Source organism: Schistocerca piceifrons, chromosome 8 (genome assembly GCF_021461385.2).
Source record: "Schistocerca piceifrons isolate TAMUIC-IGC-003096 chromosome 8, iqSchPice1.1, whole genome shotgun sequence".
Taxonomy (NCBI): Eukaryota; Metazoa; Arthropoda; class Insecta; order Orthoptera; family Acrididae; genus Schistocerca; species Schistocerca piceifrons.
Genome location: NC_060145.1, coordinates 127,107,788 through 127,120,983, shown reverse-complemented (window position 1 = coordinate 127,120,983; position 13,196 = coordinate 127,107,788). Strand labels below are relative to the sequence as shown.

General features: G+C 39.3%; 1 protein-coding gene across 1 annotated transcript in view; it reads left to right on the top strand.

Annotated features, from left to right (window-relative positions):
• Window positions 1–13,196, top strand: part of LOC124712120 (Meckel syndrome type 1 protein) — a 128,496-nt gene that overhangs the window by 64,942 nt on the left and 50,358 nt on the right. The window contains exon 3 of the mRNA XM_047242418.1: window positions 2,310–2,521. Within this exon, the coding sequence (XP_047098374.1) occupies window positions 2,310–2,521 (212 nt within the window). The remainder of the gene's footprint in view (window positions 1–2,309; window positions 2,522–13,196) is intronic.

The following is a 13,196-nucleotide window of genomic DNA, read 5'->3' as shown; positions in this document are numbered from 1 at the left end:
TGATGAGCTCTAGCTTTGAAGCAACAAAACAGTACATAACAAATGCCACACACTTGGCATGCAAGCTCTTTGTTAGTGGTAGACACAAGCCAGAGTGGTATCAGTGCAGCATTGTAAGAATCACATGATGGCACATGGCAGCCACTCGCTTTCTGTTCAAATAACTGTCATCATTGTAGCAAAAGTGGATTGCATATGATCAGTCTTTGAGACAATCAAGTTCTTTGGCCCACAATTAAAAGCAAGAGAGCTCACCATTTTCACAGATCATAAGCCACTCACCTACACTGTTCATCAAAACAACAATTGTTCATCATGTCAATACAGTAATTAGGAATTTATCACCCAGTTCAGTACTAATAGGAAGCACATCTTGGGCATTGAAAGTGTCATAGCAGATTGTTTTTCTTGTGTCAGCAGTCTGTCAAGCACCATAAATTTTTCGAAACTCGCCAAGTCACAACACAAAGACCAGGGACTTCAGAGTCTCTTGAGTGATGCATCATCGGCCTTAGAGTTGCAACTAATCGATTTTCCTGTCACAGATGTCAAGTTACACTGAGCTGTTTCAAGTGGAAGTCCTGTGTGCCTACGCCTTGTTATCAGACAATCATTTTGCCTGGTCTTGAAATAGTCGTTTGCCTTGGAGTGTAAAAAGTCTGTTGCAAATGGGCTCATGTGTGCATCCAGTGTCAATGAAAGAAGGTACCCTGCCACATGCATGCACCAGTTGGAGACATACCAAACACAATGATTTGTGTACATGCATATCGATGTTTTAGGTCCTCTACCACCATCAAATGATCAAAGTTACCTTCTTGCAATGATTGATTGCTTTACTAGCTCGCCATAAACAGTGCCAATTTACAATATTTCTGCATAAATTCAAGCCAATGTCTTGTTATCAAGTTGGATATCTCATTTTGGTTTCCTGCTGCATGTCACAACAGTCTGTGGTTACCAATTTGAATCCCATCTGTTTGCCCAACTTACCAAACTCTGTGATAGCGTTCACCACAAAACCACAGGTTATCACCTAGCTGACAAGAGACAAATAGTATGCTGGCACGGCTCCCTAAGAACACTAAAGTGTCATGAAACTTTTAGGATGACAGTTCTACTGATGATTCTACTTTGTCTCCAAAATGTATACAAACCAGAATTAGATTCCTCATCAGTGGAATAAGTGAACAGTGAAGTGCTATGGCTTCCTGGAGAATTGATGGATGCAAATTTTCTGCAGCCTTCTGACCAAGACCAACCAGCCTTCATTCATTGGTTGAGAGAGCACACAGCATGTATTCAACCTCACAAAGATTTGAGAGGTGGCACAACACTCAGCTTCATACACGTACATTGTGACTTGGAAACATGCATGCACATTATGCTGCATACAGGTGGTGTTAAGCCCTCACTGCAGCCACTTTACACATATTCGCACCATGTCTTACAAAGAGGAGTACGAACACAGGACATAACAGTAAACGGCAAACCCTCTACAGTGTCCATCAGTCGAATCGAAACACCATACATGTTCCCATATGTACTGCCGACTGATGCACTATTGAATCAGCCTCATCACAAGCACAAGCACCACTCAATGCAGACCTGCTTCCACAGAGCACATTAAGATCAGGAGGATGTGTACAGTTCTCTGCAGGTTTTTTTTTATGATGTTCCACTTACTTGAAGGGGCTGTGGTAGCGATCAAGATTGCCATATGCAGCATTTGCATTGTGTTGTGTGTTTGTTTTTAGCACAGCTGTCAAAGTGTTTACGTGCCAGCTGTGACAGAGCAGCTATGTTTCAGTGTGGACAATTCTGTTTATTCTCTGACTTGATACTAAGCCTACTACATTCATTGATGTCAATAGCTTACTTAATTATGGATTCATTACTCTTCTAAAGAAATGTTTCTACTCACATGTAAAACTTCTCTCAACTATGTTTTTCTGACAAGATATTCTCTTTCTGTGTTATTCTGGATAATGATATTTTCCATAATGAGTGGAAGTTATATTTTGTGTATCAGCCAGGCTGAACATTATGATGCACATATAGTAAAGCTGTTTGGACTACCCTTACCTTAGTCTTTGAAAATACATATGCTTTTCCTTTGTCATTCCACTGTATATTATGTTTTTTGGTTGGCCATCTGTCACTGCATGGTTTTACATGTAGTGCTTTATTTAATTATTGAACATTATAGTTTCACAATAGCACTAGTATGGGAACAGTGAGGAAGTAACCTTTGTGAGTTGAATGTACAAGTGAATGTTTAAAGTTAAAACATCAGTGACATTTTTCAGGTGAGTGTTACAACTGGACAGCAGAATTGTGCTGCAGGAAATGGTAAACTTGAACTCTTGAAAAAACAGAGTTTTATTCGCCGTAAACCCAAGATAACGCAAGGTAATATTGTCAATGACTCTCCTTCTGCAGAGGCAAAGAAACAAAATCATTCCCTGCAGATATGTGAGCAACTTATGTATATAATGGCAGATCTCACTGATATTAGCAGGTGAAGTACATTAGAATTTTATTCAATAAATATAATAATTTATGCAATTAACACTACTTTAGTATCTGCTATAACCTACACTTTGTGATCAAAAGTATCTGGACACCTGGCTGAAAATGACTTAAAAGTTTGTGGCGCCCTCCATTGGTAATGCTGGAATTCAATATTATGCTGGCCCACCCTTAGCCTCAATGACAGCTTCCACTCTCACAGGCGTATGTTCAATCAGGTGCTGGAAAGTTTCTTGGGGAATGGCAGCCCATTGTTCATGGAGTGCTGCACCGAGGAGAGATATCAATGTCAGTTGGTAAGGCCCGGCAGGAAGTCGGCATTCCAAAACATCCTAAAGGTGTTCTATGGGATTCAGGTCAGGACTCTGTGCAGGCCAATCCATTATGGGGATGTTATTGTCGTGTAACCACTCTGCCACAAGCCGTGCATTATGAACAGCTGCTCAATCTTGTTGAAAGATGCAATCGCCATCCCTGAATTGCTCTTGAACAGTGGGAAGCAAGGAGGTGCTTAAAGCATCAATGTAGGCCTGTGCTGTGATAGTCACGCAAAACAACGAGGGGTGCAAGCCCTCTCCATGAAAAACACGACCACACCATAACACCACTGCCTCCAAATTTTACTGTTGGCCCTACACACACTGACAGATGACATTCACTGGGCATTCGCCATACTCACATCCTGCCATTGGATCGCCACATTGTGTACAGTGATTCATCACTCCACACAACATTTTTCCACCGTTCAATCATCCAATGTTTATGCTCCTTACACTAAAGCGAGGCATCATTTGGCATTATTGGTGTGATGTGTGTCTTATGAGCAGGCACTTGACCATGAAATCCAAGTTTTCTCACCTCCCGCTTGCCTGTCATAGTACTCGCAGTGGATCCTGGTGCAGTTTGGAATTCCTGTGTGATGGTCTGGGTACATGTCTGCCTATTACACATAATGACCCTCTTCATCAGTCGGCGGTCTCTGTCAGTCAACAGATGAGGTTGCCTGTACACTTTTTTGCTGTATGTGCCCCATCACATTTCCACGTCACTATCACATTGGAAACAATGGACCTAGAGATGTTTAGGAGCGCAGAAATCTCGCCTACAGGTGTATGACACACGTGACACCCAAACACCTGACCACGTTTGAAGTCCATGAGTTCTGTGGATTGCCCCATTCTGCTCTCTCACGATGTCTAATGACTACTGAGGTCGTTGGTATGGAGTAGCTGGCAGCACAATGCACCTGATATGAAAACTGTATGTTTTTGGGTGTGTCCAGTTACTTTTGATCACATAGTGTATATCAATAAATAAATACTTCACAGCCACAGAATTTATTGGCCATCAGATGTAAATACAATTTAAATCCCTGGACCCTTGTATCCAAAATAAATTGAAATCCACAAGAAAATAAATGAAGTAGAAGATACTGAGACACTAACTTCTTGAAATTTAGTGTCTATCTCAGGATCTAATCAGTGACCCTTGATAATAATGTGAACAGGTTCAGAGGTTTCCACATGATGTATGCTTCAAAAGCACGGGTATCCAGAAAAAATGTTTTTGAGCCTATCACCTGTAGTTGAGCACTGCTGGGAGGGTCGAAGTCCCATGGCAGTAAAGCAGAGTGAGGTAGTGAATTGGGCAACAGTCCAGCAGAGTGGGAAAAAGAGTGCCAAATTCTAAAAACACAAAAACCCCACAACAAGTGAGGTTTTACAGAATATCAGAATTTGGTGTTAACTTCAATGGTAAATGCTTTTAATAGTCTTCATAGAGAAACTCTGTCTTGAAACCTGCATGAAATCCTGAGAGATTCTGGTTATATGTGAAGTACAACAATGGCAAGACACAATTCAGTACCTCCATTGCACAGAAGCAAAGGTAGTGTTACCAATGAAAGCATCATGAAAGTGGAGTTACTAAATACAGTTTTCTGAATATCCTTTGTCAAACAACATGAAGTAAGTAATCCAGAATTCAAATCGAGAATTGCTGCTAACATGAGTAACATATAAGTAGATATCCTTGATGTAGCAAAGCAGCTTAAATCACTTAATAAAGGCAAGTCCTCTGTTGCAGAGTGTATACCAATTAGATTCCTTTCAGAGTATGCTCCATACTTAACAATTATGTACAACCATGCCCTTGTTGAAATGTCTGTAGCTAAAGATTCAAAAGTTGCACAGGTCACACCCATACTCAAGAAAGGAAGTAGGAGCAATCCAATAAATTATAGTCCCTTATCACTGATGTCAATTCGAAGAAGGATTTTGGAACATATGCTGTTTTCAGACATTGTGAATAACCTTGTGGAAAATGATCTGTTGACACACCATCAGCACAGATTTGAAAAATACTGTTCTTGTGAAACATAACTAGCTCTTTATTCTCATGAAGTAATTACTGCTATTGACAGGGCACCCAGATTGATTCCATATTTCTGCTGTGTGGTTATAATTAAACTTTCCCTGTTTGAAACGTAATAATATGGAAACTAATTACTATATGAGTAGCAAACTTGGTAGTGTTAATGTCAAGGACGTGGGGAAGAGAAATAATGCAGAATCAGTTCAATTGAAACACTTTTAATGTGCTGCTATGGTACATCATACCATTACATACTGGTACCATTGCTGCTACAAAGAGAGTGGTCAAAAATTCATGACTCCGATTACCCACAGAATCTACCAATCCATGATGTTTTGAACGAAATACCATCAACCCGCTTGAAGTCACAGAAGCCTATATGGGTTAATACACAAGAACATCAATCTGACACCAAGGAGCAATGGTGGCACTTTTGGAAATGATTCTGGAATTAATAAACAAGGTATCCAAGATCCTACTCTGGAATTACCGGGCTTTGACCTGAAGAGATGTACCTGGACTAAATTAAACTGTATCAGAACGGGCCATGCAAGATGTAATGCATATAAGTACAGGTGGGGTCTATGCGACTCACCCACCTGTGACTGGGGAGCACCAGAGTAGAATGTCCACCATATTATTGAGGAATGCCCCTTAAGAAGATACACCGGTCCTATCTCTGAGGTTATATATGTGAAACCCTCTGCTTTGGATTGGCTATGCAGTCTAGATATTGAGCTTTAAATATGTTGTTGTTGTGGTCTTCAGTCCTGAGACTGGTTTGCTGCAGCTCTCCATGCTACTCTATCCTGTGCAAGCTTCTTCATCTCCCAGTACCTACTGCAACCTACATCCTTCTGAATCTGCTTAGTGTATTCATCTGTTGGTCTCCCTCTACGATTTTTACCCTCCACGCTGCCCTCCAATACTAAATTGGTGAGACCTTGATGCCTCAGAACATGTTCTATCAACCGATCCCTTCTTCTGGTCAAGTTGTGCCACAAACTTCTCTTCTCCCCAATCCTATTCAGTACTTCCTCGTTAGTTATGCGATCTACCCATCTAATCTTAAGCATTCTTCTGTAGCACCACATTTCGAAAGCTTCTATTCTCTTCTTGTCCAAACTATTTATCGTCCATGTTTCACTTCCATACATGGCTACACTCCACACAAATACTTTCAGAAACGACTTCCTGACACGTAAATCTATACTCGATGTTAACAAATTTCTCTTCTTCAGAAATGCTTACCTTGCCTTGCCATTGCCAGTCTACATTTTATATCCTCTCTACTTCAACCATCATCAGTTATTTTGCTCCACAAATAGCAAAACTCCTTTACTACTTTAAGTGTCTCATTTCCTAATCTAATTCCTTCAGCATCACCCGACTTAATTCCACTACATTCCATTATCCTTGTTTTACTTTTGTTGATATTCATCTTATACCCTACTTTCAAGACACTGTCCATTCCGTTCAACTGCTCTTCCAAGTCCTTCGCTGTCTCTGACAGAATTACAATGTCATCGGCGAACCTCAAAGTTTTTATTTCTTCTCCATGGATTTTAATACCTACTCCGAATTTTTCTTTTGTTTCCTTTACTGCTTGCTCAATTTACAGATTGAATAACATCGGGGAGAGGCTACAACCCTGTCTCACTCCCTTCCCAACCATTGCTTCCCTTTCATGTCCCTCGACTCTTATTACTGCCATCTGGTTTCCGTACAAATTGTAAATAGCTTTTCGCCCCCTGTATTTTACCCCTGCCACCTTCAGAATTTGAAAGAGAGTGTTCCAGTCAACATTGTCAAAAGCTTTCTCTAAGTCTACAAATGCTAAAAACGTAGGTTTGCCTTTCCTTAATCTAGCTTCTAAGATACATCATAGGGTCAGTATTGCCTCACGTGTTCCAACATTTCTACGGAATCCAAACTGATCTTCCCCGAGGTCGGCTTCTACTAGTTTTTCCATTCGTCTGTAAGGAATTCGCGTTAGTATTTTGCAGCCGTGACTTATTAAACTGATAGTTCGGTAATTTTCACATCTGTCAACACCTGCTTTCTTTGAGATTGGAATTATTATATTCTTCTTGAAGTCTGAGGGTATTTCGCCTGTCTCATACATCTTGCTCACCAGATGGTAGAGTTTTGTCAGGACTGGCTCTCCCAAGGCTGTCAGTAGTTCTAATGGAATGTTGTCTACTCCCGGGGCCTTGTTTCGACTCAGGTCTTTCAGTGCTCTGTCAAACTCTTCACGCAGTATCATATCTCCCAATTCAACTTCATCTACATTCTCTTCCATTTCCATAATATTGTCCTCAAGTACATCGCCCTTGTATAGACCCTCTATATACTCCTTCCACCTTTCTGCTTTCCCTTCTTTGCTTACAACTGGGTTTCCATCTGAGCTCTTGATATTCATACAAGTGGTTCTCTTTCCTCCAAAGGTCTCTTTAATTTTCCTGTATGCAGTATTTATCTTACCCCTAGTGAGATAAGCCTCTACATCCTTACATTTGTCCTCTAGCCATCCCTGCTTAGCCATTTTGCACTTACTGTCGATCTCATTTCTGAGACGTTTATATTCCTTTTTTCCTGCTTCATTTACTGCATTTTTATATTTTCTCCTTTCATCAATTAAATTCAATATTTCTTCTGTTACCCAAGGATTTCTACTAACCCTCGTCTTTTTACCTACTTGATCCTCTGCCGCCTTCACCACTTCATCCCTCAAAGTTACCCATTCTTCTTCTGCTGTATTTCTTTCCCCCCTCCTTGTCAATTGTTCCCTTATGCTCTCCCTGAAACTCTGTACAACCTCTGCTTTAGTCAGTTTATCCAGGTCCCATCTCCTTAAATTACCACCTTTTTGTACTTTCTTCTTTGTACTTTTCTTTCTTCTTTGTACTTTTTTCTTTAAATATATGCATGAGTTTCTAGTCAGGCTTGCCAAACTTTTAGCATGTAGTTATTTTGTCTCGAGTGTTTGTACTTTATCCTTTTGTGCTATTGCTTGTTTTTTATACATGTATTATTTACACATTGTTTTGTTTTATACATTTTGTTTACATATTGTTGTACTTACATAAAATATTGTCACTGTATTGCCATCCGAAAAATAAATAAATAAACTGCCACAAAAGGGGCTCAGTATGGTGATCATCAATGTCCAGAAGAGTCTGAAAGTGCGGCATTGCATTACGCACAGTAGAACAAATCATGTCCATAGGTATGCTGGCTACCTCTCTTGATATGCTGCACTTAAGATCAGCACATGTGTGAATGTTCTCCTGGTAAACCCTGTCCTTCAGGTAGCCCCACAACCAGAAATCATGGGGACTGAGATCAGCTGATTGTGCCGGCCAAGCATTTGGAAATGTCCGGCTGATAATTTGATTATTTCCAAATGTTTCTGAGAAGCAGATGTGTGGTGGGGCCCCATCTTGCATGAAAACTATGGAGTTCAGTGCGTTTCTCTCCTGCAGGGCAGGTATGTCATGCTGGCAAAGCATATGGCAGTAATGCTGGCCAGTCACAGTGCACGTCTTTGGTCCTTGAGTGCCAAACTGTTGATAAAAGAATGTGTCAGTGATGAACATAGCCGTGAAGCCACACCAACTAGTGACACGTTCACCATACAGAGCAACTTAATGCATAGTGAGTGGGGATGAAGATCCTCACACTCAGCAGTTCTGTGTGTTCACTTCACCCATCAGAGAAAAATGAGCTTCGGCAGTCCATAGACTGGTCCAGGGCCAGTCCTTGTCAACTTCATTCCTTGTTCGAAAAGTGGAGAGTGAAGTCAACATGCCCTTGTGCATCCTGTGGTGCAAGCTGCTGTGCAACATGGATCTTGCATGGATACCATTTGAGAATGGTTCGAAACACCTTCTGTATAGTGGACCACTGGATGTTCAACTGTTGTGATACAGCATGCGCACTGCCTGATGATCAGGAGTTGTGTGCATTGTTGTCTGCCATAGCAACGGTGATTCCATAAACCACCAATGGTGCAACCGGTCATTCTTGAAGTGCAGCTGCAGGATTACTGTTGTTTTGAAAATAGACCTTCACCAATAATGCTGTACTCCTTTTGATTTTAATGTGGATTTATTGAAAACCTCTGTCAATGAACAATTATTGCAGTCAGTAACACTATCATTCAATTTAGTAACAACTGTGAACTTTGCTACTAGCATATGTAAATGCTCTGAGACTGCTTTTGATAATACCTTTGTAGACAAATCTACAGCAAAAAGTCATATCACAAAACCAATAGTAAATGGGCCATCTGATCATGACAAGCAGAATCTTGTGTTAAATGCTGAAACTTGTCAGGATAGAAATCTATTAAATCTGAGTACAGGAGGGTAATAAATAAGTCAAAAATTGAGAAATTCAGAAAATTGCTTAAGGACATGAACTGGATAGATGTTTACAATACTTCTGACTCAAATAGAAAATAAAAAGCATTCATTAATAAAGTTACCTCCACTTTTGAAAATTGTTTTCCCCTAAAGGTAACATAAATGACACAGAAGTAAAAAAATAAACTATGGATTACACAAGGAATAAAGATATCATGTGGGACAAAAAGGAGATTGTATCTACTATCTAGGAACAGCTCTGATGTTAGAATTGTAATGTATTACAAAGAATACAGCAAAATATTGAAGCAAGTAATCCAGAAACCAAAGCAGCTTTATTATGAGAAAAAGATAATTACATCAGGCAACAAAATAAAAACTGTATGGGGTATAGTGAACACAGAGATAGGTGGGGCCGAAAATGAAGAGGAACAGATAGCTCTAAAAATAAATGTGACTTTGGTAACAAGTACATGTAGTGTTGCAAATATCTTAAACAAGTACTTCATTTCAGTTACTGACAGCTTGGGGTTATCAAGTACCGTGAACAGTGCAATGCAGTATCCGAGACCAGTCTTTAAAAATAACTTAAGTAAAATGGAAATGACACTCACGTCTCCCAAAGCAGTGGCATCCATCATATAATCCTTAAAATCTGAGTATTCCAGAGGGTATGATAACATGCCAATGAAGTTAATCAAAGAGTGCTCATGTGAGTTGAGTTCTATCTTAAGTTATTTGTGTAATCCATCTCTTATCAGCAAAACATTTCCAGACTGTATAAAATATGCTGAAGTTAAGCCTCTTTACTAGAAGGGGGATAAAGAGATACCATCAAACTATCGACCAATTTCACTTTTGCCGGCTTTCTCAAAAATGTTTGAATAGGTTGTGTTCAAGCATCTCGTTAAGCATATGACTGCAAATAATATATTGTCCAAGTCACAGTTTGGATTTCTTAAGGGTTCTGGTATAGATAAAGCTATTTACACTTACAGTGAGAATGTACTTAATTCATTGGATAATAAATTAGAGGCTACTGGCATTTTCTGTGACCTGTCAAAAGCCTTTGACTATGTGAACCACAGCATTCTCTTAAGTAAATTAGAATATTATGGTGTCACCAGCAATGCTGCGAAATGGATTGAGTCTTATCTATCTAACAGGAAACAAAGGGTGTCATTGCGAAATACCTGAGCAGTAAGCACTCAATCTTCATCTGACTGGGACTTAATTACATGTGATGTTCCTCAAGGCTTCATCTTGGGTCAATTCTTTTTCTTGTGTGCATTAATGACCTCTCATCTGTTACATTGCCAGATGCTAAGTTTGTTTTGCTTGCAGATGATACAAGCATTGCAATAAGTAGCAAGTCAAGTACAGATTTAGAAATAGCTGCTAATCAAATTTTCACTGACATTAATAAGTGGTTTGAAGCTAATTCACTGTCATTAAGCTTTGAGAAGACCCACTATATGCAGTTCAGAACCTGTAAGAGATTTCCTTCCACCATATGAAGACATGCAGATCAAAGATGTTGACAGTGTTAAATTTCTGGGATTCCAACTCGATAATAAATTCAGTTGAGAAGGGCATAACACGGAATTTTTTAAGTGCCTAAACAAGTCTGTATTTGCCGTGAGAATGATGTCAGATGTAGGAGATATAAATATTAAAAAAAAACTTGCATATTTCACTTACTTTCATTCTATTATGTCATATGGGATCGTATTCTGGGCCAACTCATCAAACCGAATAAAAGTTTTTAGCATGCAAAAAGCATGTGATAAGAATCATTTGTGGTGTAAATTCAAGAACATCATGTAGAAACCTCCTCAAGGAACTTTGTATTCTAACCACTGCTTCTCAGTATATTTATTCCTTAATGAAATTTGTTGCAAGTAATACATCTATATTTCCAACCAATAGCTCAACACATAGTATCAGTACTAGGAATAAGAACAATCTACATAAAGACCTAAAATCACTTAACTTGGTCCAAAAAGGGGTCCAATATTCAGGAAACCACATTTTCAATAAATTACCAGCAAGTATTAAAAACTTGGTTTCAGATAAAGCATGTTTTAAACACTGTTAGATTTCAGTTTTGGACAGCACTTGGTCACAACAGTCAAGATTAGGTATTTTGTGTATGGTAAATTCATTAATAATGCATAACAATTTTTCATTCTGACAGTGTGTTAATTCTGTAAATATTAGCAGTTCCAGTTTACTGCATTGTATTCACCTATTTTGACAATCTCCTGACAAATGGTCAGGATAGTAAGTATTATATTCAAATGTTTTATGTTTTTATGTTATACTTTCTGACATTTTCCACACCCACGAGAATCATCTCATTTTTTGGGTCTATGGAACGAAAACTGAATCTAATCTAATCTAATCACACTGTGCATGGAACTGGTCAGATGTGTTGAGATTATGAATCACGATGACTGATCACGGCACCTGGTGGCCATATTTGGAACTGGACGGTGGTACTGTGATACATGGAAATTATGCACCCCATGCTCTGGACATTAATGTTACCAAGTTTGATACTCGTACGGTAATTAGTTTCTGTGTTTGAATGTGTTAAACATGGATAGTTTAATTATAACCACCTGGTATATTTCCAGAAGGCTTTTGATACTTTTCCTCCCAAGTGGCATCTAATCCAGTTGCATGCCTATGAAATACTGTCTCAGTAGTGAGAATAGATTCGTGATTCTCTGCTGCAAATATTGCAGTTCACAGTAACTGAAGGAGTAAAATAGAAGTGATATTTGGCATTCCCCAAGGAATTGTTGCAGGCTCTCTGCTGCTCCTAATCTAGGTAAATGACTTAGAAGACAATCTGAGCAGCCATCTTAAATTGGTTGCAGATGATGCTGTCATTTGCCATCTAGTAAAGTCATCAGAAAATCAAAACCAATTGCAAAATGATTTAGACATGATGTCTGCATGGTGTGAAAAGTGATCGTAAATAATAAAAAGTGTGAGGTCGCCCAGATGAGCGCTAAAAGGAACCCATTAAATTTTGGTTAAATAATAAATCACACAAATCTAAAAGCTGTAATACAACTAAATACCTATGGATTACAATTATGAATAACTTAAACTGGAACAGTCACATAGATAATTTTGTGGGGAAGGCAAATGCAATCACTGTGTTTTACAGGCAGAACACATACAGGATACAACAGGTCTAGTGAGGAGATTGCAGACAGTATGCTTGTCCTTCCTCTGCTCGAGTACTATTGTGCAATATGCAATCCTTGCCAGTTTGGATTGACAGAGGACACTGAAAAAGTGAGAAGGGCAGCTCGTTTTGAATCATTGCAAAACTAGGCAAAGAGTGTCTTGGATATGATATGTGAGTTGAATGGCAAGAAATGATTGTTGCAATACAATATGAAAAATCAGAGCTCACACAGAAAGATTTAAGTGCTCATTTTTCCTGCATGCTGTGAAAGAGTGGAACGGTACAAAAATAGTGTGAAAGTAGTTCGGTGAATCCTCTGCCAGGCACTTGAGTGTGACTGCAGAATAGTGTTGTAAATTGAGATGTAGAGACGTTGTACTCAGAGTCCAGTGGCAGTGGCAGTGAAAAGATTCTGGTGTAGCATAGTTGATTGTGATATGCTTGAAGTGGCTGCTCAAAGGGAACTGACAAGTGACTGCTGAAGAGAACTGACAGATGGCTGCTTGAAAAGAACTGACATCCATTTTCATATATTCTCGAGCAACTGACTTTCATGGCTGGTGGTCCCATGGCGTAGTCACCAACACTTGTGGTTCACAGCTTAATTCGTGAGTTCCATTGCCTCCGGCATTGTTGTTTACATCCATCAAAGGCAAAGGCACAAGGATGTCCAGATGTTAAGAATGATCAAGAAATGAGAACATATGACCTAAACAGAA